General features: G+C 36.9%; 1 protein-coding gene and 2 non-coding genes across 3 annotated transcripts in view; 2 read left to right on the top strand and 1 right to left on the bottom strand.

The window, feature by feature from the left end:
• Positions 1-26,043, top strand: part of LOC138695069 (allatostatin-A receptor-like) — a 213,397-nt gene that overhangs the window by 176,204 nt on the left and 11,150 nt on the right. The window contains exon 4 of the mRNA XM_069819430.1: positions 23,641-23,838. Coding sequence (XP_069675531.1) covers positions 23,641-23,838 — 198 coding nt within the window. The remainder of the gene's footprint in view (positions 1-23,640; positions 23,839-26,043) is intronic.
• Positions 3,505-3,576, bottom strand: TRNAD-GUC (transfer RNA aspartic acid (anticodon GUC)). Its single transcript has one exon. It is a non-coding gene; the product is annotated as a tRNA-Asp (tRNA).
• On the top strand, positions 3,939-4,010 carry TRNAD-GUC (transfer RNA aspartic acid (anticodon GUC)). Its single transcript has one exon. It is a non-coding gene; the product is annotated as a tRNA-Asp (tRNA).

Below are 26,043 nucleotides of genomic sequence, written 5' to 3'. Positions count from 1 at the left end.
GAACAATGAATGAACAATATCACAACCTAAAATTAACTGTCTTCAGAATGTCTCTGTGACAGAGTTCCAAAATAAAGAATTATGTCACTTACTGCCAGTCGTAGTTGATCACGAAGGTATTTGTCTGTCACTCGTGATCTAAATTTGGATTTTACTATTTTAATTGTCGAAAGTAATTTTTCACAAACGTAAGTTGTAGCGAACATGGCTTCAACAGAGCAAGCGAAAGAACGAAGCTTCGGATATTTATTATTTGGCAAAGATTTGAAAGTTTAACATTTGTCAAGTCCTTGTTAGCTTTCATTTGACATCACATAGTAAATCAGTGAGTTCAAATTGAAGAACTAACCGCATTATTCGTACATCTGCTGAAAAAGGGTCAACGTACAGAGATGATGATGATGATGACGACGACGACGGCAACAACAACACTTGACCTTTTAATGTTTCATCAGTAACATGTAGTAGAATGCTGTTTAATGTTATACAACCGTTTTCCTCGTAATACTTGTGAACAAATCATACATTTAATATTCTCATCATATTGACTCCAAAAAAATGCGTCCTCCCATCCTACTTGGAACTTTCGTACATGGTTTCGAGAGAGACATATGCCACTCGCAGGTCAAAGACAAATACAAATGGAACGGAGTTTGACTCCAGTGAGTGAGATGGTGGGGGTTGGCGGAGGTTAGAAGCAAGCGAAATGGACAGCGACTCACGTTCTCGCCACGGCTGCCTTAGATGTTCTATTCAAAACTGATTGCGTTGGAGTTCCATTTTCTGCAACAGGAACACCAAAGCAGGTGCCCGTTTGATTTCTGTCCATAATTAACTATTTAAATATTATAATCTGATGCACTACAGAAGATTAGAAACATTCACAACTGCACTGTCTGATAGTCCCTTCAATACTGAACAGAATACCACACCGCGAAACATTTGGTGCGCGCATGCGCAATAATCAAACTTATTTTCTTTATTACTATACCATATCCCCTCGACTCTACAGCACTATAAGCATCACCTCTACGCAGACGATTTACAAATCTATATACATACAACCCCTGACTCACTCAACGACCCAATACAAAATCTTAACGAGGACCTTGAATCTATATCTGCATGGGCCAGAAAGTTGGGTTTGACTCTCAATGCAAGAAAATCACAAGCAATCCTAGTGGGACATCAACGTCTATTATGCAACATTACTCCTGCTCTTCCAGTCAAGTTAAACGACACAATAATCCCTTTTGCTTCCTGTGTTAAAAACCTTGGAGTTTACTTTGATAAGGATTTAAACTGGAATAACCAAGTAACTTATACTACCAAAAAAGTGCTTTCCATACTACATTCCTTAAACAGCATTCGAAAATTCCTTCCGCTATCACTCAAGAAAATACTAGTGGAAACACTAGTAATGCCCCACTTCGATTATTGTGATTTTCTACTGACTGACCTCAATGTCAACCAGTCGCAAAAATTACAACGTGTTCATAATTCTTGTGTTCGCTTCGTCTGCGATGTCCGTCGCGCTGACCACATTACCCCATCCTTCCAAACTCTAAACTGGCTACGGCTTAACGAACGTAGAAATTTTCATTCTCTTGTTCTCCTTTTCCAAGTCCTTCACACTTCTACACCTACCTACCTTGCCTCCCGTTTCGGTTACCTGTCATATCATAATCTCTTTACTCGCAACCAAAATAGCCGCATACTAGCCATACCAACACATAAGACATCATCGTATTCATCATCATACACAATATCGCTCTCGCGCTTGTGGAATACCCTACCAGTGACATCAGAGACTGTCGGAATTTAGTAGCGTTCAAAAGCAAGCTTATTAAGTTAAGTGTCCGCGTAGGCTTCCGCGGCTGGTGAACATGGTGTGTGGATAAGCTTCAGGGCTTCTACCGCGTTGTCTTGGTGTTATTGGCTGGCGTTTCGACCGCTGTGTTGTGGCCATCTTCAGAGCAGTTGTTGGATAAGGAAATAAATCGAAAAATCGAAAAATCGAAAGAGAATTGGGAGGACAAATTTAAAAGGTACGCAAAACGCGTCCTTGCAAGGGATTGGGGGCTGTACAAAATTTAAATATGTGAGCTCCAAGCCTGTTGGCCACTAGTCTCACTCCGGGTTACGCTGCTTCCCTGAGGGAGCTCTAGAAAATTTTGAAGGGGAAGCCGAAATTGGACGTAACCTCTTAGGTACCACATACGCGAGGGGGACTGAGATTGATCAAGTGATCACGGAACGGGAAGAGGAAGAGCTGGCTGGTGTTTGCCGTTAGGATGGCAAGACTCTGTCATCTGTTGTTCGATGACAAAGCATGTGAAGGCCGTCGGAAGAAGCGCCGTGAAATCTAAATCTGCAATTTGAGAGGTCCCTGTCCTTTCAATTGCGAATAATTGAGTGACCTCCTATATTTAATAGACAATTTATATAAGTTCTGAACTAGGGCATACTTCGTTTATAATAAAGGGAATATATATGGGGAAGGGCATATAGGTCCGTGGCCCATTTCTTATAGGGCTCATCCCGACATTTGTCTTACGCCTGAGGAAAACCACGGAATACCTTAGGCAGGATGAGTTGTCTCATATAAGAGACGAGCCAAATTGGCTATTATGTAGGAGGTGATTGTTGTCATGAGCCTTGTTGATTTGTCTCAGTTCCGAGACCAGCCATTTGGCTATATGATGGCTCAATTGCGAAGAGGGGGGAGAGATGTAATTGTTAATTAATTTAGAGTTAAACAGTCTGCGAGCTCGTATATATAGTAGTCTCGATGGGGGGAGTATTTGCGGTGATAGGTGGTAGGTTCTCCTTCTGGCATCTGATTGGTCCTACGTTGTCCAATCCGGTTGAGGTAGATAGATAAAGAAGACAACTTATACAGAAGACTGGTTAAAGAAGCTTTCCACATCAAACAACATCCCAACAACATCAACAAGGAAGAGGGGTTACAACTCAGCAACTCATGGGGAAGTCTGTTCCAAGATCATACTTAGGAACGAGAAACCAGGTCTCCACATGTACGCGGCGCCCCCCCCCCTTCATCCGGACATCGGACACGGTATCAAGGTCACTCTTTCGGACCTTATGAGGGCCAGTATTTAATATGAATACTCCCCTTCATACAGTTCTCAACCGGATTTTACAACGTAGGACCAAACAGATGCCAGAAGGAGAACCTAAGACCTATCACCGCAAGTACTCCCCCCATCGAGACTACTATATATACGAGCTCGCAGACTATTTCCTTATCCAACAACTGCTCTGAAGATGACCACAACACAGCGGTCGAAACGTCAGCCACCAACACCAAGACAACGCGGTAGAAGTCCTGAAGCTTATCCACACACCAAGTTTATTAAGTATTTTCCTACTGCGTAGAGTAGGTTTAATTTTTACTTAATCAATAAAAGAAATGCTTCTCTCTTCTTAACTTTTACAATAAACTGTCTAGGTTTTATTAGAATAATTTCGAGGGAAAAATTGTTCCGGAGCCGGGTATCGAACCCGGGACCTTTGGTTTGACGTACCGACGCTCTACCACTGAGCTACTCGGGAACTCTAACCGACACCGATCTAATTTTTCCGTCTATATCCACAGACCTCAAAGTGGGCTGACAACCGTCAAGCAACCAACTTCGAGTGCACACTAACTCCGTGTGACTTAAATTGTGGTTTTCTGTTAACGAACAGTGACGTGCATTATGCAAATCAAGATTTTCAGGTATAACTCCCTGTAAAGTTGATTTGAATAATTTCGAGGGAAATTTGCATAATGCACGTCACTGTTCGTTAACAGAAAACCACAATTTAAGTCACACGGAGTTAGTGTGAACTCGAAGTTGGTTGCTTGACGGTTGTCAGCCCACTTTGAGGTCTGTGGATATAGAGGGAAAAATTGGATCGGTGTCGGTTAGAGTTCCCGAGTAGCTCAGTGGTAGAGCGTTGGTACGTCAAACCAAAGGTCCCGGGTTCGATACCCGGCTCCGGAACAATTTTTCCCTCGAAATTATTGAAATCAACTTTACAGGGAGTTATACCTGAAAATCTTGATTTGCATAGGTTTTATTAATCAGTTAATCTTTTAGTACTTTGATTTTTATTGTATTTATAATTTAATATTAATTGTAATTATAATTGTAATTATTTTCTTAATATTGTAATTGTAATCCGCTCGTAGAGGGGAAGAGAAGGCCTCATGGCCTTACCTCTACCAGGTTAAGTAAATAAATAAGTAAATAAATAAATAAATAAATAAATAAATAAATATTTCGGAACGGAGGCAGTATAGAAGCTTGTATCGGACAGCCACACAATACGTGAAGAGCAACTCAGCTGATACTGTTTGGATGTGTAAGCAATGGCTGTGACCGAGACTTGAATAATCAGGTCATTGATAAGAGTTGTACACACGCATAATAGCGGCACTGTTTGATTACGCTTGATCTGGAGATGAATGTTGCAGCTGTCGGTTAACATCAAGTGGGCTGAGTACCGCAGGCATTCAACTCCGAGCCTGAATTAATTTCTACATTTGTATCTGTGCGGTGTTGGGGCATGACGAGTGGAATTACACGCCAATCATTTTCGGTGCATTACACGTAGCGGCAACATTAGTCTCTCTGGAAACAACACGACTATAGCTTATTTAAATTGCGGATCGAAACCTCATCTCATCTGTCGATCTTGCTTCCTCATTGTGTGGACTATAAACACTGTAATCGATTCCCGCTTGGGCTGATTACCGGGTTAGGTTTCTCCCGAGGTTTCCCCAACTGTAAGGCGAATGTCAGGTAATTTATGGCGAATCCTCGGCCTCATATCGCCAAATACCATCTCACTATCACCACTCTCATCGACGCTACATACTTATTTATTTGAATCATTTCGAGGGAAAAATTGTTCCGGGGCCGTTTATCGAACCCGGGACCTTTGGTTAAACGTACCAACGCTCTCCCACTGAGCTACCCGGGAACTCTACCCGACACCGATCCAATTTTTCCCTCTATATCCACAGACCTCAAAGTGGGCTGACAACAGTCAAGCAACCAACATTTGAGTGCACACTAACTCTGTGTGACTTTAAATTGTGGTTTTCTGTTACGTACAGTGACGTGTATTATGCAAATTAAGCTTTCAGGAATAACTCCCTGTAAAGTTAATTTGAATAATTTCGAGGGAAAAATTGTTCCGGGGCCGGGTATCGAACCCGGGACCTTTGGTTAAACTTACCAACGCTCTCCCACTGAGCTACCCGGGAACTCTACCCGACACCGATCCAATTTTTCCCTCTATATCCACAGACCTCAAAGTGGGCTGACAACAGTCAAGCAACCAACATTTGAGTGCACACTAACTCTGTGTGACTTTAAATTGTGGTTTTCTGTTACGTACAGTGACGTGTATTATGCAAATTAAGCTTTCAGGAATAACTCCCCGTAAAGTTAATTTGAATAATTTCGAGGGAAAAATTGTTCCGGGGCCGTTTATCGAACCCGGGACCTTTGGTTAAACGTACCAACGCTCTCCCACTGAGCTACCCGGGAACTCTACCCGACACCGATCCAATTTTTCCCTCTATATCCACAGACCTGAAAGTGGGCTGACAACAGTCAAGCAACCAACATTTGAGTGCACACTAACTCTGTGTGACTTTAAATTGTGGTTTTCTGTTACGTACAGTGATGTGTATTATGCAAATTAAGCTTTCAGGAATAACTCCCTGTAAAGTTAATTTGAATAATTTCGAGGGAAAAATTGTTCCGGGGCCGTTTATCGAACCCGGGACCTTTGGTTAAACGTACCAACGCTCTCCCACTGAGCTACCCGGGAACTCTACCCGACACCGATCCAATTTTTCCCTCTATATCCACAGACCTCAAAGTGGGCTGACAACAGTCAAGCAACCAACATTTGAGTGCACACTAACTCTGTGTGACTTTAAATTGTGGTTTTCTGTTACGTACAGTGATGTGTATTATGCAAATTAAGCTTTCAGGAATAACTCCCTGTAAAGTTAATTTGAATAATTTCGAGGGAAAAATTGTTCCGGGGCCGGGTTTATTTATTTAAATTTAAATATATAGAATACAGAATATAATTACAATAATAGAAATAGAAATAAAATAATACAATCAATATAAAAAAGAAGATACAGTAATATTATAGTACATTAGCAACGAGCCTATAATGGTAGTAATTAAGACGCGAGTATGTTTGTTTATGGAACAAGCGCAAGCGAGTTTCATAATTTTCATACGAGCGTCTTAACTCTTGATGTCTCAATGTCACCTACAGGTGCCGCTTCCTAACAAGCTGTCCGAAATTACTAGTAAATGTATTTAAACAAAAAACCCCGTCGAAAATGCCTTAATAGACATCTGGTAACTGAATTTCAACAATTTTTGGCGACTAGCTCGTAAATCTGCCGTAGTAGAGAAGAAAACATCAGCGTGGATGCAGAAGAATCTCAACTTTGTGCGCACTTCACATAATGGCTTGTGAAAATATGTCTAAGAGTTAAGTAGTTGAAGTAGTTTTATTTTTGTTTCCATATATACATTATTAAACTATTGATATTTTATATGCAATTTTCATTAACAATTTAAAAAAGGTGCATATAGTGTATATAGGGACTACAAAGTGTCATGTCACCTCCAGATGACATTGGTCAGATACATTTAACGTCCGTTTCATTATATTAGTAAAGTTATGTTACTTATTTTTCTTCTATAGTCTGTGTATGAAATACTGGAGATGACGGACGAAGATACAGTTGGAACAGCATCTGTAAGTGATATTACCATATCTCCACCAGCTGATGGACCAGTTATCGATGAGGAAGTGGTGACGAAACAACCAGTGACTTCAACCATCTTGCAGGAATAATACTCAGATATACATTTGAAGTCAATCTTACTTCTGCCAATAACGTACTAATAGATAATGATGAAGGAAATAACCCGAGACTATCAACAATTGACCAGATAACAATGTCCAGTTCTTATATTGAGCACATCTCTCCAGCGATTCAATCTCATCCAGTAGTATTATTACATATATGCTATTTTAAATATTTTCCACTGAATAAAATATGATATTGCAGTCATTAATTGTGACAATAAGATTTATTGCCCAATGTCACCTACAGGTGACACTCCTACAGTCCGTTTGTAAACATGATTTTCCATGAATTCTTAATAAACAAGACTTCTATAGGTTATAATTATATATAATTTATTTCAAGAAATAGTCTGCCCAGGCATCCTGGGTTGCCAAAAACACAGAATAACACACATATAAGAATAGTAATGATTACAGTAAGATAGATGAGCCAAATTTAAATGTGAACTAGGAGCTTAAGTTTAAGAAATAATAAATTTGTACATATATTTGTAACAATCACACACTAACGAATAGAAAAGGGGGGGGGGTATTATGATATTCCGTATAAATGATTTTTCAGAATTGCCACAGACCCTTTAATGGTTGAAGTAATTATTTTTGGAATGATGTCATGGATTCCAAATGTTTTGATAGTGTTTACAGTTGATCGTGGGATGGTGCCCCTCGCTCCGATCATTAAACCATGTACTTCCCAGGTGCCTCCCATCTGATATTTTTCCCGAAAATACGGAATAGTAGGCTCATAAATTTGTTGTTATTCTTTGTTGACCTCGGATGGTTGGGTCTGGCTCATTTCAAATCTAACAGTTGGGTCCAGTATAAAGCCTTTACTATTAGTCTTGTCTAGAGCCACGATGTCCGCTCTTCTAATTCCGCCTTCTTCAGACGCAACGCAGTGCACCTCTTCATGGACCTCGAAGGATTTGTTTCTAAGGGCTTGTGCTATTAGTTTTCGGATGTTATTTATAAACAATTTTCACATCTGCAATGAGTTTGGGCTAAGATGGGTTAATTACCATTATAGGCAAGTTTCATACGACTTTTATGCTCGACCATATTTCTAACTTCAAATCATTCATAAGTATTCATGTTATGGTTATGTAAGTGAGGAGCGGAACTGACCTTCTAAATTGTGAGATGTGCGCAGACGCGAAAGTATTGATTTTTTTTTTCCGAGGAACGAATGTTATTGACCTTGATATAATCTAGAGAATAACATGAACATTAGTCTTGATATAACCTGGAAATTGATTTAGAATTGAAAAACAAGATGACAAATTGAATTTATTTGAATATTATTTACAATTAACGCTAATTATTATATAACAGAACATAAACTTCTGCGACAGTATTGGATTTCCAGCCTCCGCGACTTTTCGCTAATTGTCTTTCGATTGCGTATCCGAGAATAATCGATTCTTGCGCTTTTATAATGGTACATTGGCTGAACAACTGAGCTATAATGAATGGATGTACTTTAATGAGGTGCATTAAAGGGCTACTACCAGGTGTATAATTAGTACATTTCGGCATGGTCGAGCATAAACAAAATTTGAGGACCGAATGAGCAGCGCTCGTGTTCGGTCGCAGTTCAAATATATTATTAATAAGCACATAAGAGAATAATTATACAAAGTAAACTAAAATAGGAACTAAAATTAAAACTATAGCTACAGTGAAATTGTATAATATAATAGGCCTGTATTAACATAAGACGAATGTAGAAAATGAAATAAAATAAAATAGGAAATAAAAATTAAAATAACAGCGGCAATGAATTTATATAATATAATATTAACATAGAGAAGAATAATATCGTACGTGAATAAAGTAGGACAATTTATAAAAAAAATATAACTTCCAAAATTATAGAATACAAATATAATATATGCTGATTAATTCATACACATATGCTATAAATTTATTTAATCAAATTAAAGACATTAACACGTTTCTAATTTTCTTGTTATATGTTAGTGGGTTACATGTTAGAAGTTCTGGGTGTAATTTAGCTAAAGAATTATACAAACGAGGGCCAAAATTAATGCTATGCTTTAGACCTGCAGATGTGAGACATTTAGGTTCTACTAATGTTGAATTATTATTTCGTCTTGTTTCATGATTATGTGCCTGTAATATAAACTTATTACGATTTTCATGATAAAATTTTAACAGAGTATATTTATAAATTTGTTCAATATTAAATATATTAAATTCAGAATAAATTAATTTTGTTGGATAATCAAAACGTTTCGTCAAACAAATTTTAATTATTCGTTTTTGTAGTAAATTTAACGGACTAATATTAATGTTTGTACTTCCACCCCAAACAATAATACCATATTGAATGATAGACTGAAAAATAGTCAAATAAACATTTCGTAGAACTCTAATGGGTAAGTAGCATCGAAGATTAACGAATTTATAAATTGTTTACGAAGCCTCTTACAAAGATAAGTAATGTGATGAGGCCATTTTAAATTTTGATCAATAATGATACCCAGATATTTCACATATGTGGCAGTTGATAAAGCGTCATTAAATAACCAAGGAAAAAACACTGTAATGCTGTAATAGTATATTACAATAAAAGGTTGGGAAATGCTTTCACAAAATGGAGGAAAGTTTGAAAAACAAGCAGAGCGAGTTTTTCAATTTCCGAGATTTTGTAATGCACTTCACAAACATGTATTGTACAACTTTTTCGCACGATCATATTTTTAAAATTGCAAATACAATATATTTTGCACTGAAAATTTAGAGCAATATTATTCCAAAGCCTTCGCAAAACTTCACTGTAATGGTAATTAAGTAACAATAAATGCATTGTAATGAGTCTATATTTCAGCATAGTTTTATGTTATGAAGAATGGTTTCCCTTAGTGTTGTGGGATTTAATCGATTAAACTAATCTATTAATCGCTTAACCTAATCGATTAATCGATTAATTTCTGTTGTAAGATTAATCGATCAAAAGTAATTAATCGAATAATCGAGTCGATTAAAATTAATCGGTTGTAGTTGATATTGTAACTTTTTAAACTAGACAACAATGTAACTTTATTATCTGAACAATAATTCCTTCCTACAATTCACCTTAAACGCTCTCGTCAACAATAGGATTTTCACTCAACACAGTATTCGTTATAGCACTCTACTGACGGCAATGACAATTTACTTAGACTATTACGAACAACAATGAACTGTTAATTTTAACTAATGTTCATAAAGCACTATTTACAAATCAGAACTGTCAGTTCTCAGTTCACAGTTCTTCTAGCTCAGTCACTAGAGTTCACAGTATCTCGAACCACAGACCTTCAGAGATAGTCCACTGTACTCGAACTCAGGTCCCTCCAACTGCGGTCCACTGCACTCGAACTCAGGCCTTCGGATGCTGACACAGTTGCGGACGCACACTCGAGTCGAACTCCGGTACACAAGACTGGCTGGCTTGCTCTGTTCACTGGCTTACTCACTGAATGGCTGAATAAACTGAAAACTGCCCAAGTTCGCTCGCGTTTCTTATTTTATAGCAAAATAATAGTTGCGAGAAATTTCTACGGGTGTGCAGAGATAGCTCTCTCGAATTATCTGGATATCTCCACTTCGACGGACTTCTGGAAGAGTCGGGAGGGTCCGTCCCCCCCTTCACTCCGCGAGTAGCAGCTGCGCGCGCACTCTCCCCTCGTCGCGTTGACGTAATACACCCCCTCTGCCCTTCAGCATGCAGATGCTCCCCATACCAGCGTTTCATCTGCCGTGCGCCCTGTCGGACGCGTGTTCAAACCCCGTTGCAGCTGTCACAATATTATTATTTTGTTAATATAAACTCATACTAAAAATTCCGATAATATTTCTCTCTCGGAAATTGCTTACTTAAAAGCAGCAATATTATTTTCTAACTGTAAACCAGGTAGCGTAGGGAAAATGTTTGCACAGAAATTTCAGAAAGAGCTGGAGATATCAGGACAGTGACCTAGTCTACGTCTATTGAAAGTTAAAGCAATACGAAACCCTTATTAAGTTTTATGGTTTTCCAAGAAAACTTCCACCTTGTTATCATCTCATCTTCCTAGATATGAAATACATACTTTTCCGGGATTCGTCCCCCTCATCCCTTATAAAATAGCCATGTCTACACTGTGTGTAAGTGAGAGCGTAACTAGCCTACCTCCTTCTCTTCCTAAAATCTGGTAATTCGATTACAATTGGTGCCAGTCTTCTGTTTCGACCGCTGTACTTTTGCAGTTGGAGTTTCTGTACCGAGTTTGTATATGAAGGTTGTGTGTTTAGTTTGATAAAGAAAAAAAAAATCAGTTTTCTGTGGTTTGCTAAAAGTGTAAACTCCATTATGTCATATGATAATTTGACAGATAAACTCGGTGAAACGTTTGGATTTAAATTGAACGATCGTGGTGAAGTGCTTGACAGAAAAAAAGTTTTTTTCGTGTTTAGTGATGCAGGAAACATTGTTACTAAATGTTGAGCAGCACTTAATTCGGAGCATGTGAATGCACTCACATGTTTAAAATCATGGATGAAGCAGTATTAACTAGGTGAGTCTTTGTACTTTTTGTTATTTATGTTTGTCTCAAATATTCCCGGAGAAATTAACACAATAAATTATAAACCTCATAATAAATATGTTAGTAAGTAATTAAAATAGTTGTTTTGTAATATAACGATACAATATAATATATACAGATATACAACATTTAATACTTATGCTTGTCACAGAACACAAGTTAAATTTAACAATAATTGTGTATTACAGTATATTAAAACATTTTTTCAACTCGATCAAAACTCGATAGATTAATCGATTAAATTCAAATAGTTAATCGATTAAATGTTTTTCCTAGACTTTTCCTAGCAACAAGAGTCTATGGGGGAATTCTAAAGTTCAAGACCTAACAACAGTAGTTATAAATACAGGGACATCATTTTATTTTTACTTCAATTTTTATTGTACCTGAGTTTTTGAATGTACCTCACTCCCACATCTTCTACTGTCATGACAGAATCAAGGCCGCATATAGTAAACAGCACTGAGTTAGTGAGTATAGTACGTTCCAGAAATATCTTCTCGTTTTCCAACGACGCAAGAGCTTTCAATATTGAATCATATTTTCGCACAGGTACTGTCGTCCGTTTCCCTACGTCGCATCCCGGTTTCCCTCACCTGCTTCTGCTCGCCCCTCTGTAAAAACTGGGCTGTCTGAGCTCTTTTCTGAAAACATTAATTTCTGTTAGGAAATGGACGTCTACGTAATATTATACAACTGTTTAAAATAACTTAAATAAAAGGGCCTCGTTAAGTAATTAACTGTCACGTGATTTCCCCCCTTTCTACGATCCTGCGGCATAACCACTTGGACGGACAGTAGATAGCATGTCTGAGTAATTTTATCTGTGCGGGTCGGGCAGAAGATTGGATTTACAGTGCCTAAGGTACTCTTTCATAGAGTAGATACAGAATTATTTCAACATGAGTTATTAGTATGAAGGACGAAACTGGCAATTGGAATTAGATGCAATAGTGTATAGTGCGATAATATGCACAAAATAAATGAAGCCTGCATCGAAATGAACGGCCACCATTCTCAAATATGTGTTTAAATATCCATATTATGATTATTTTTCAATTTAACTTCATTCTCTAAATTGTACGCTAATGTGCTGTAGACAGTATAATATACACTGCATAATGAATACGTCCACATGGACAGCTCAGTTCGTGAGTAAAAACACTTATTGTTAATACAGTACTGCATTTTTATTAAACAAAAACCTAATGAAAATTATCGAACTCAAAATCGCGATATTTCCTAGTTTACGTAAATGGATGAACTACTTTTCTTCCTTCCTATACCTAGTAAACTGATTTGTTTGTGCTTAACGCCAATATCATCGAACTCCAGCCATGGAAGGGGGTAGCGGCCGGTGTTTTCGGTTCTCTAAAGGTATAGCCAGGTTAATATTAAAAATGTTAGTAAAAATAAAATGATGTCCCTGTATAACAAAACACACGATCGTACAAAAATAATAGGCCTATATACGTATTTCTGGTTATTAAGGTAAATACATGATTTTAGGAGCCTTCGTACAGAAAAAGTGTTTCTTTTTTGCCATGCTATTAGTGTGTGTTTAGAGATCTCTCGTAAACTAACGGACGGTTTTCATTTTCTTTTTTTAGTTATTTTACGACGTCTTATCAACTGCTACGGTTATGTAGCGTCTAAATGAGATGTAGGTGATAATGCTAGGGACATGAGTTCTGAGTCCAGCGGCAAAAGTTACCCAGCATTTGCAGTTAATGGGTTTAGGGGAAAACGCCGGAAAAATCTCAATCGTGTAACTTGGCCCGACCAGGATTTGAACCTGCATTACAATACAAATCATTAGATATATTTCGATTATAATTATCAATCCAATCTCATAGGTAAATCACGGTTGGCAACAGATATTTTTCCAAACGACCACAGCCCAGGACTGAGGTCCATTTGTGATGGAACAACATTTCTAAATCTACAATTCACACATAAGTACCAACGGGACTGTAGCTCTTTTGTTCTAAAATGATGCGTTCACTCCTAAACTCTCAATTCCAACACAATTCTTTTTTTTTTTTTTTTTTTTTTTTCAAAAATGGACAACTCTTTTGAAACAGGAGCGATTCATGTGACGTCAAAGCGTGTTTGTACTCTCATTCTGCTTGCGTCATTCTTTTGCTAGCACACGAAATCAGACCCGACCAAACCCGACCGACGCAGACCTCTAATTATCACTACACACGTCTTTTAAATCGTAATACGAGTTAATTATTTTACTTTATAGTATCTTCGTATCTCTGCGTCGTAAAGCCTTTATGCACGGTAACTATAGGCTATAATTTGTAGTTTTGTACTCATTCCAGAAAATAATTAGCAATAAGATGACAAAGTTTTGTTTAATATCGTTTTCATTGGCATAAAACATGCTAGAAATACACACTAATAAATAACGAATCACAAATAGCTTGTACAGATTTTACCAGAAGTTTAAGAATATCCCTTCGAAAGAAGCGTTTAACTCATGTCCTTATACTTATGTGAAATTCCCTGATATTTGTAAATGGACCAAATGCCTATGAAAAAAATGAAGTTTTATTTTTACTGAAAGCCAAATCTCTCTATAAATGTTAAATGTTATGTTTTATTTAACGACGCTCGCAACTGCAGAGGTTATATCAGCGTCGCCGGATGTGCCGGAATTTTGTCCCGCAGGAGTTCTTTTACATGCCAGTAAACCTACTGACATGAGCCTGTCGCATTTAAGCACTCTTAAATGCCATCGACCTGGCCCGGGATCGAACCCGCAACCTTGGGCATAGAAGGCCAACGCTATACCAACTCGCCAATCAGGTCGACAAATCTCTCTATATTTCTCTATATTTCAAACTGTGGAGTATATAACAATTTTTCTGTTATGAAATCTTACTTAAAAAATTACATTTTTTTTGTAAGAAAAAAAAATAAATTACTTCAGAATGGATGTATTCTAGAACAATTAATTTGGGAATACAGTTAGATATTATCTCAAGTCATTCTTACGCATCCCAATAATCTGTCACTTCACGTCCACACTTAATGCATTTCGACCCATTTTCAGTTCTTTCAAAGAAGAAATCTAATCTTTTCACACTTGTAGCAAACTCCACAACTAAAATAGAGGAAATAAACTGATTGACCAGTATGAACAACTCCCAATTTTATTACTTAAGTGACACTGGTGGTCCCGGGTCAAAAATGTTATGTTTTATTTAACGACGCTCGCAACTGTAGAGGTTATAAGGTACACGTACCAAATAACGACACCTTAACACTTCAGTCACTTTTGCTCTGGAAATAAGCTATGTACAAACATGAAAATTATGAAATAGAAACTGTAATCTTATCTTTACAAAATAGCACAATGAAAATGGATATATTATATACCGAACAAGAATTAGAACTCAAATAGGAAAACTTTGTAAACTGGCGTTATTAGGTACAGGTTGTCCAATTAACGCCACCTATTTTCTAGTAACCTATACACTTATAATTTTTAATGAATTATTTTTCCTAAGCAACACAAATTGAACTAAGCGACTAAATTTGAGTCTCTGTTAACAAAATATACAAAATCACTCAATACTAATGAAAGATTCTCGATCTGAAACTGAAACACCAGATGGATTAGGAAAATATGTTTTCCAGTGACTCCTTAGGTAAAAAAAAAGAGACAATGTGACTCAGTAGAAAGTTATTAAACACAAAATAATTTACCTTAGTTTAATATGAATGTTTCCTAATAAGAAAAACAAAAAAATTAAGTTATGTAAAATAAAAAAAAATAAGATTTTGATAAGAAATTGAGCCAATATCATCACTGCACATTCTGAACATTTGTAATTTGAAAGCCTAGTGATTTTCCCGATGTTTTCACACTGATGCTGTACTGTCAGCCTTAGTACTAACATAACCTAAAATTTTGTCTGTAGACCTTTAACGCCACATGGCGTTAATTGGCTCAGGGACATTATCAGCGTCGCCGGATGTGCCGGAATTTTGTCCTTTAGGAGTTCTTTTACATGCCAGTAAATCTACTGACATGAGCCTGTCACATTTAAGGACACTTAAATGCTATCGACCTCGCCCGGAATCGAACCCGCAACCTTGGGCATAGAAGGCCAGCGCTATATCAACTCGCCAACCAGGTCGACTAACGGGTAAATTTACTGCGAATTTCAAACGCAGAAGAATTTTGGAAAATGGCAATTTTTCCTAAAGAAAATTAAGAAAAAATCTGAATTTTAATGAGTGAACGAGGTATCACGATTTTTTTTTAAACAAAAAGCAATATTTCTAACTCTATCCAAAAATTCATTGATCTAAGTACATTTTCTGAGATTGTACATATTTTAATGAGGTTTTCTTAAATATATACTGGTGTCAACCGCCACAGAAAGGTAAAGGGATCAGCTTATAATATCAAGACTTCACTCTGGCAAACAGATGGGTCAGACATCATACAGGCCTTTCTAGCTCCGAGTGGAGAGATGCGCTAAAGAGACCGGCAATGTTGCTCCTGTACGCGCTGTTCCAGGCAGACTCAAGACAATAACCACTGTAGGCGATGCCACAGCGAGGTTGAAACTTTGGCTCACGTCTTGGGTTCATGGCCATTTGGCGAAATTTTTCGTAACAGCAGACATCACATAATCAGGTCTGTAATCGCAACATGCCTTAAGTCCAATGGCTACACTACCTATGAAGAAGTCCGTGGAATAGCGGATACCGGAAGTCATCGGCGAATTGATATTATAACATTTAAACCTGGAGAAACAAAAGGTTATATTCTGGACCCGACCATCAGATTCGAGACGCATCAAAATCAACCCGAGGAGGTTAATCTAGAGAGAAGGACAATTTATGAACCAACTGTCCCTTATTACAAAACATCATATAAACTCAGGGATATAGAAGTCATCGGATTAATGGTGGGAGCTAGAGGGACCATAACAAAACAATTCGTGTCATTCTGTCATAAGTTTGGAGTCCCAACAACAACTACTTACTTACTTACTGGCTTTTAAGGAACCCGGAGGTTCATTGCCGCTCTCACATAAGCCCGCCATTGGTCCCTATCCTGAGCAAGATTAATCCAGTCTCTATCATCATATCCCACCTCCCCCAAATCCATTTCAATATTATCTTCCCATCTACGTCTCGGCCTCCCCAAAGGTCTTTTTCCCTCCAACCTCCCAACTAACACTCTATATGCATTTATGGAGTCGCCCATACATGCTACATGCCCTGCCCATCTCAAACGTCTGGATTTAATGTTCCTAATTATGTCAGGTGAAGAATACAATGCGTGCAGTTCTGTGTTGTGTAATTTTTTCCATTCTCCTGTAACTTCATCCCCCTTAGCCCCAAATATTTTCCTAAGCACCTTATTCTCAACCAATTTTAACCTATGTTCCTCTCTCAAAGTGAGAGTCCAAGTTTCACAACCATACAGAACAACCGGTAATATAACTGTTTTATAAATTCTAACTTTCAGATTTTTTGACAGCAGACTGGATGATAAAAGCTTCTCAACCGAATAACAACAGGGATTTCCCTTATTTATTCTGTGTTTCATTTCCTCCCGAGTATCATTTATATTTGTTACTGTTGCTCCCAAGTATTCCAATTTTTCCACCTCTTCAAAGGATAAATTTCCAATTTTTATATTTCCATTTCGTACAATATTCTCGTCACGAGACATAATCATATACTTTAACTTTTTGGGATTTACTTCCAAACCTATCTCTTTTCTTGCTTCCAGTAAAATTCCCGTGTTTTCCCTAATCGTTTGTGGATTTTCACCTAACATATTCACGTCATCCGCATAGACAAGCAACTGATGTAACCCGTTCAATTCCAAGCCCTCTCTGTTATCCTGAACTCTCCTAATGGCATATTCTAGAGCGAAGTTAAAAAGTAAAGGTGATAGTGCATCTCCTTGCTTTAGCCCACAGTGAATTGGAAACGCATCTGACAGAAACTGACCTATACGAACACTTCTGTACGTTTCACTGAGACACATTTTAATTAATCGAACTAGTTTCTTGGGAATACCAAATTCAATAAGAATATCATATAAAACTACTCTCTTAACCGAGTCGTATGCCTTTTTGAAATCTATGAATAACTGATGCACTGTACCCTTATACTCCCATTTTGCACAGCTACCTTCCATATCTGGAGGCCGTCTCCTCGGTCCACAACCTGAGGACGCGCCATGCTGTGATGATAGGAACCCATAATACATGGCCGAATAACAACAATTAAGGAAATTTCTATGACAGCTTTGAAGGGTTCTCTGCAGATTTTACGGCGACACTTGTATTTCAATTCAAATTACAGTTGAATTTTCTCACTCTATTTTTTTATACGTACTCTTTATTTTACTGCAAATTTCCATTACTGTAAAAGATTATCTACTGTAAATTTCAGTTTATTGTAAACAAATTTCTTGTACGATATTTTTAATGTCACACCTTAAATGTTAGTGTTCAACATTCATTGTCTTTGACAACCTCAGCAAGTTGAGGAAGATTAGATATTAGACTATTATTATGGGTATATATTTTATTTTGGGAATTTCAGCCAGTTGACAGCAGCTTCCTAAAAACGGATTCAGTATCTATCTGTGACTGTCGTAATTATTTTAATTTCTTCTGGTTAATACTCATGTTTAAATCATGCAAATTTAGTCGCATATTCGCAAAAACAAATTCAGTATTTGTGGTATCATGTGATATGTAACTAAATTTTCCACGAGTTCTTTAATACACTGCAATGAATCAAATTTATTTTTAAGTCATGTCGACCAGAAATCAAGTATCCTTATGAATTCGTGTATTTTATCACTGGCTGTTATCATGTTAATATTTTGACTTTACAAACTACTATTTTAAGTGTTTGAAAAATGTCAACAAGGAAGCTAATCTAAGGAGCCAAAGAGGATTGGAGGAAAGGTTTGCTTTAAATTTCCTTTAAATTATATAAATAAAAATAATAAACTAATACAGTAAAACCTGTTCAAGATGGAAGTGACATGGTCCCGATTTTTTTCCGTTATGGACAGGTTTCCGTATTACTCAAGTGTGAAGTTAAAATGCAATATTTTATCATTTGTATAACTGAAAAACAAAATGGCATGCCGCAAGCTGCAAGAAGTACAAAACATTTCGTTTAACACTACTGACATTAAATCAGCTTTCTGTCGCTTATTCCAGTGGTGAATCATATTGAAGAAAAATCTCATTTTCTGTTTGTTATCGTAACTCACTCATTAAACACTATTAAATCATACTAAATTTAATATCTAACGCTATACTGTAATAGTGTACTGTATATCACTGAACATTATTTAATTTATTGGTCTAGGAGCCATCCATTATTAGCCTTGAATTCTGACTTATCTATTTTTTTTTTGGCAGTTCAAAGGTTTGTTTTGCAGAATAGATCCAGAAATTGGCACGGTCTTTGAAAAGGCATGAAAAACTCACTCTCACAACAGTTCATTTATTTCCACATAACCAGCGGTTTTCTGTTTCCTTTTTATGGCACCATTAATGTCCGCAAGCCACTCACTCATGAGACGGTCTTTATTTTTCACTCACTCATGAGATGGTCTTTATTTTTCACTCACTCGTGAGATGGTCTTTATTTTTCACTCACTCATGAGACGGTCTTTATTTTTCACTCACTCATGAGACTGTCTTTATTTTTCACTCACTCATGAGATGGTCTTTATTTTTCAAAGTGTTACACCTGAATTTTCCACAACTGAAATTCCACCCTCGCACTCTCTAAATCTTGCAAAGAAAACTTTTTATCTTAGTGACCTACATATTTCGTACATTTCTTGAAATTACACATTGCTTCAAAATATAGTTTACATTATAATAGTGTATCCAAAATATTATTTCCCTTTTGAACAGTATCAGTTTGTTTCCGCGTTGGACAGTTTCCATTTTATTCAGGATAAATTATACATAATACATACAAATTTCTTCAGGACCAATAAATTGTTCCGAAATAGACAGGATTCCGGATTATTCAGGTTCCGATTTGAGCAGGTTTCACTGTATGATAATTACAAATTTTTTATGCCAAATGAGAGGCCCAAATACCACTTATTTTTGTACAAAAAATTATAAAAATCCACTGAATTATCTCTGAGATATTTCAAATTTCGTGAAAATTTACAATTTGCAGCACCGCTACTGAATGATCTCTCTTAAAATAAAACTTAAAAAACTCGTAACTCACGTTGCAGTCTTTAATACTGCCAATGTCACACAACGCAGAAATGATGATAATGATGATAAGAGAGGGAGAGAAAAATGACGACGACTAACCAGTATTGAAGAAATAGAGCAATAATAACAAACTGTGACTTGAAATTAATTTCCGGCGTCGAACCGGACTCTCTAGTCACAGTTACACAGAGGATTTGTGTACGATGTATTACTGTCGGGAAAAAAGTTTTGCAGTATCAATTTGTCCCCCTTGGCTTTTATACAGGTCGTAACCTTTTTGTTTGTTCGTATTTTTATGCTCGGCTGATTAATGAAATGTAGAGTCGTACATTATTATTATTATAATTTAATCAGTAGCAGCTACGTATTTGAGTCTGTATTAAATATGGCATTATTGATTAGGTTTCCAATTAAATTATCTGTATCCCAGTAATTAGCAATTGGATTTACTCGCACTTAAAATAACGATATGTAAACCAATCAAACATATTAAAAATGCATTCCGCTGTTTTATCAGCCATCCACAAGCTCTGTCCACCACCCACAGCTTCTCATAGAAGAGATGCTAATTTCACGTTCAGATTGCACCGTATTTGCTGGTGGCATTGTAACTAGATCCTAGGAGCTTAAGGGGGGTAGAGGATAAAATATATATTTTCTAAAATTTTTAAGATAGAAGCTTCATCGATCGCCGGAATCAAAGAAGCCTCATTCTTGATCCCACTGTCCGTTTTGAGAAGGATGATCAACAAGCCAATAACGTTAACGATGAAAAGAAGTCTATATACAACCCATGTATTCCTCACTTCAGTGAGAGATACAAAATGAATATTAATACAGTACATGGGAAGCGAAAGGACTTCTTTTTGGCGCTAGGGGAACTTCATTTAAGTTAACCAAAACCATTCTCCTTTCTCTTAAATTTTCTAATGAGGACATTAACAATGAGGTCTGTGGATATAGAAGGAAAAATTGGATCGGTGTCGGTTAGAGTTCCCGAGTAGCTCAGTGGTAGAGCGTTGGTACGTTAAACCAAAGGTCCCGGGTTCGATATCCGGCTCCGGAACAATTTTTCCCTCGAAATTATTCAAATCAACTTTACAGGGAGTTATACCTGAAATCTTGATTTGCATAATACACGTCACTGTTCGTTAACAGAAAGCCACAATTTAAGTCACACGGAGTTAGTGTGCACTCGAAGTTGGTTGCTTGACAGTTGTCAGCCCACTTTGAGGTCTGTGGATATAGAAGGGAAAATTGGATCGGTGTCGGTTAGAGTTCCCGAGTAGCTCAGTGGTAGAGCGTTGGTACGTTAAACCAAAGGTCCCGGGTTCGATACCCGGCTCCGGAACAATTTTTCCCTCGAAATTATTCAAATCAACTTTACAGGGAGTTATACCTGTAATCCTGATTTGGACATTAACAAAATTTGTCTAATGGTATTGAGAGATTCATTATTCATTTTACACAATCACTTGTATAATATTACGTAATTTTATTTTTACTTCATTCCATTACTCTTCTATATATTTTCATCTCATGTTTCTCCGAAATCAAATTGTACTTTATTTTTAAATTTATCATTGTTCCGTATTCTCCCCGCAATCATATTGTATCTTTAATTTAACCTCTGCTTTGTATTCTGGATCCTAGTGGTCAGCCGTAGATGTCGGCCAGATGCTCCAAATTGTGGAATTTGTGTGTAAACTTCATTCCCTTGCTATGAATAGGTTGCAGCCGCCAAATTACTCTTGAAGGAACGACCATTCACATAAATTGAGGTAAAGAAGACACTGGAAAGTTTTTTTTTCTCAATCGTACTATCAGGGACTGGAATGCTTTACCTGCAGTCTTACTAAAAGCTTCACCAATAACCAAAAATGTATTTAAAAATAGGCTTAAGGACTTTATTAACAGACGGTAGTATATTATACACACTATTTAAAGGGTGTAATTGATGTTTTCTTATTTGAAGTGTTGTATCAGTGAAGAAGTGTGTTGTGTCAGTGAAGTTTTATAATGGTAGAGCAAAGTATTTGAACAGTGAAATGTTTTTGAATTGTTAGTGAAATCAAGATAGTATCAGTGAAATGTGTCGTAGTTCCAGTGCAGTGAGTGAGTTCTTGCGGGCCACGGAATGGATGCACTTCTGCTAATCCACCGCCCTGGAAATCGACGATTCAAATTTTCTTGAACATGTTTCGCAAAGTGGGGAGGTATTCCATCTTATTGAAAACTGGTATAAAATCCAGTGTCTTTCATTTACTCGATTTGAGTACCGGAATTCGAAACTAAGTTTACAAAAGAAAATTCAACCAGACAACTAGAAAATCACTATAATCCACTACCATAATATGTACTAATAGGGGCAAGATGGTTAGTCTTCACCATTAGGGAGTAAAGTAAGACAATCCAGACTATAGCACCGATGACTTGTGTTCAGTAATTATCGATAACCATTAGGGCTAGGATTTTGATGACCTATAAATCATGAAAAAATTTCCTAAAAACAATGCAATTATGATCTAAAAATCTTTAAAAAAAAATGCCCTTAAAATACCCTAAAAATTGATCTTACATAATTGGCTTAGTAGGAAAAGAGGTTTTGTACTACTTAATATTTAGGCAAGTAATTAAATTAAATTTTACATAATTTTTTTCTAAGTAGTACACTTTAATTAATTATTTTGCCTGATGTAGTTTCCATGTATGATCGTTCACTTCTGCTTCGGCATGTGGACGTGAGGTCAGCAGTCAGCTGGTCGGTCTTGGCCCTTCATGGGCTGTAGCGCCAAGGATTTACTTTATGTTTAGCTTTCATGTAATTTACCGCAAGGTCTCTCTTATACGGAATTAGCAGGTATAGAGGAGTTTATATTGAAGGGGTGGTTGGACTGATCCATTACATGGAGTGTACTACGTTCAAATGGCAATATTTGTGCAGAAAAACGATTAAAATATTATACAAAATAATGGGTATTAATGGACAAAATATATAAAGAAAATATCAAACAAAATAAACATTGTTTTACATTAATAATGGGGATTTATGTCATCTAGTCTGCTGTCTAAAAATCTGAAAGTTAGAATTCATAAAACAGTTATGTTACCGGTTGTTCTGTATGGCTGTGAAACTTGGACTCTCACTTTGAGAGAGGAAGAGAGATTGAGGGTTTTTGAGAATAAGGTTCTTAGGAAAATATTTGGGGCTAAAAGGGATGAAGTTACAGGAGAATGGAGAAAGTTACACAACACAGAACTGCACGCGTTATATCCTTCACCTGACATAATTATGAACATTAAATCCAGAAGTTTGAGATGGGCAGGGCATGTAGCACGTATGGGCGAATCCAGAAATGCATATAGAGTGTTAGTTGGGAGGCCAGAGGGGAAAAGACCTTTGGGGAGGCCGAGACGTAGATGGGAAGATAATATTAAAATGGATTTGAGGGAGGTGGGATATGATGGTAGAGACTGGATTAATCTTGCTCAGGATAGGGACCAATGGCGGCCTTATGTGAGGGCGGCAATGAACCTCCGGGTTCCTTAAAAGCCAGTAAGTAAGTAATGGGGATTTATGGCTAAAATTAAATGAAAATGCCTAAAAAATGACCGAATAAAACAAAAGATGCTCTTATGAGTTGAAACAGGTAAAAATGCAAAAAAAAAGTGCCCTAACAAATATGTCTTAAAACGCTCAGTTTATCACATAACATATAAATACTAAAGCAGTAATATTTCTGGCTTACTAGAAAAAAAATGCAATTTCATCAAAATCCTGGTCCTAGTAATCATCAATCATCATATCGTTATTGAGTTGAATTATTGAAGATAGCTTCAACTGTGGCATAATATTGTGTGCTGGAATGTTTCAGATCCTGTTCTTCGCCACGTCGTACGTGACCCCTCTGGCCCTCATCTGCGGACTGTACCTCTGCATGCTGCTCAGGTTGTGGCGCGGAGTGGCGCCTGGAGGTCACGTGTCTGCGGAGAGCCGTCGCGGCAAGAAGCGTGTCACCCGGATGGTCGTGGTTGTCGTTGCCATCTTCGCCATCTGCTGGTTCCCCATACAGGTAACACATCTGTGGCAATCCTATCTTCCCACGTACTCTTTTAGCATTTCATCTTCATCACCATCACCACCACAACCTCAACCATAATTTATTCTTGAATAATACAGTGAAAGCCCACCAAATCGGATTTTACTAAGTCGGAATTCGCGATAATTCCGACAGCTGTTTTTACACATGACACTTTTAGATTAATTTAGCAAACTTTGAAGGTAGAAGTGGATGTAAAGAGTGAAAAATGTGGCGATAAATTCAACTTATCCAACATAAGATTCATTTAGAAACATTAATTGAATGTGTGGACTGTACAGTACTACAGGTGTGAACTAATCTTATAACTGTTGTGGACTAGCTCACCATATGGGTTCTAAACCGAGCTCTCCCTTTCTAGGAGACCTTAGACCTTCACGGGACAAAATAGATCATTCATTCATTCATTCATTCATTCATTCATTCATTCATTCATTCATTCATTCATTCATTCATTCATTCATTCATTCATTCATTCATTCACTCACTCATTCATTCACTCACTTATTAACTCACTCATTCATTCACTCACTCATTAATTCACTTACTCACTCATTCATTCACTCATTCATTCACTCACTCATTAATTCACTCATTCATTCACTCACTCATTCATTCACTCATTCTCTCACTCACTCATTCAATCATTCATCCATTCACTCATTCATTAATTCACTCATTCATTCACTCAATCATTCACTCATTCATTCATTCACTCATTCACTCATTCATCCACTCATTCACTCATTCATCCACTCATTCATTCATCCACCCATTCATTCATCCACCCATTCATTCACTCATTCAATCATTCACTCATTCATTCATCCACCCATCCATTCATCCACCCATCCATTCATCCACCCATCCATTCAGTCACTCATTCACTCACTCACTCATTCATACACTCATTCACTCATTTATCCACTCATTCATTCATCCACCCATTCATTCATTCACTCATTCAATCATTCACTCATTCATTCACTCATTCATTCATCCACTCATTCATTCATCTACTCACTCATTCATTCATCTACTCACTCATTCATTCATCCACCCATTCATTCACTAACTCATTCATCCACTCATTCATTCATTCACTCACTCATTCATCCACTCGTTCATTCATCCACTCGTTCATTCATCCACTCGTTCATTCATCCACTCGTTCATTCATCCACTCGTTCATTCATCCACTCATTCATTCATCCACCCATTCATTCATCCACCCATTCATTCATCCTCTCACTCATTCATTCATTCATTCATTCATTCATTCATTCATTCATTCATTCATTCATTCATTCAATCATTCAATTCAAGAAATGCGTTGTAATGTACATAAAGAACTACAGCGCATACAGACGGAGACATTTTTTGCTGTGCTCAATCTGTTATAGTAATCTTCATACATATTACATTCATTCACTTCGTGCTTTCTCTAATTGTATGGTATACTGCATATATACAGTAAAGCTTTCAATCCTCATTAATTTGTGACATTGGTACTCGCGCGGATTACATTCATAATTAATCCATCACTTTTTTTATAATCAATTGTTTTGCATCATGAATATGTAAGTTTACAGCATATGTATAATAGTAACATTACTTTACTGATTCTGTTGAAGTGTTTGTGATATAAAAGTGAAATTACTTAATCGGTAATGTCAATATAATAAAATGAGTACTATTGTGATGCAAAGAATGTAATTAAAATCTATACTGTTAAAATTATATAGACTTTATTGTTACTTATTATAAACTACACTCTAAAATAATTATTTCCTACTCCTAAAATGTAATGTAAGTCGCTATTCAATTCCAGTACACGTCTGTTTCATATGAAGATAAGTCATTGTTCTCTATTATCAAATTTGTTCACGTAATCATTTATATTCCTGGATAAAATCACCATCATCCTGTCAAGTACTAGTCCCAAAAGAACTGTTATGTCCTGAAAAAGCTATTTTCTTACCATCTTTTCATAGGTCGACCAAGTGACCGTTTCCCATTTGGACGATACTTCATTATTGCCTTAGGGATCCTGGATGAAACCATTCTTGAGACGTATTCCTTCCAGTTTAACTGATATCTGGAGATACAGTCTAGTATTGATGACACATTAAGTTCTTGAAGGATATCTTCATTTTTCTTTCGATCCCATTTAGTGTA

This window comes from Periplaneta americana, chromosome 2 (assembly GCF_040183065.1).
Source record: "Periplaneta americana isolate PAMFEO1 chromosome 2, P.americana_PAMFEO1_priV1, whole genome shotgun sequence".
NCBI classification, from domain to species: domain Eukaryota; kingdom Metazoa; phylum Arthropoda; class Insecta; order Blattodea; family Blattidae; genus Periplaneta; species Periplaneta americana.
This window is presented reverse-complemented; position numbering and strand designations above follow the sequence as displayed.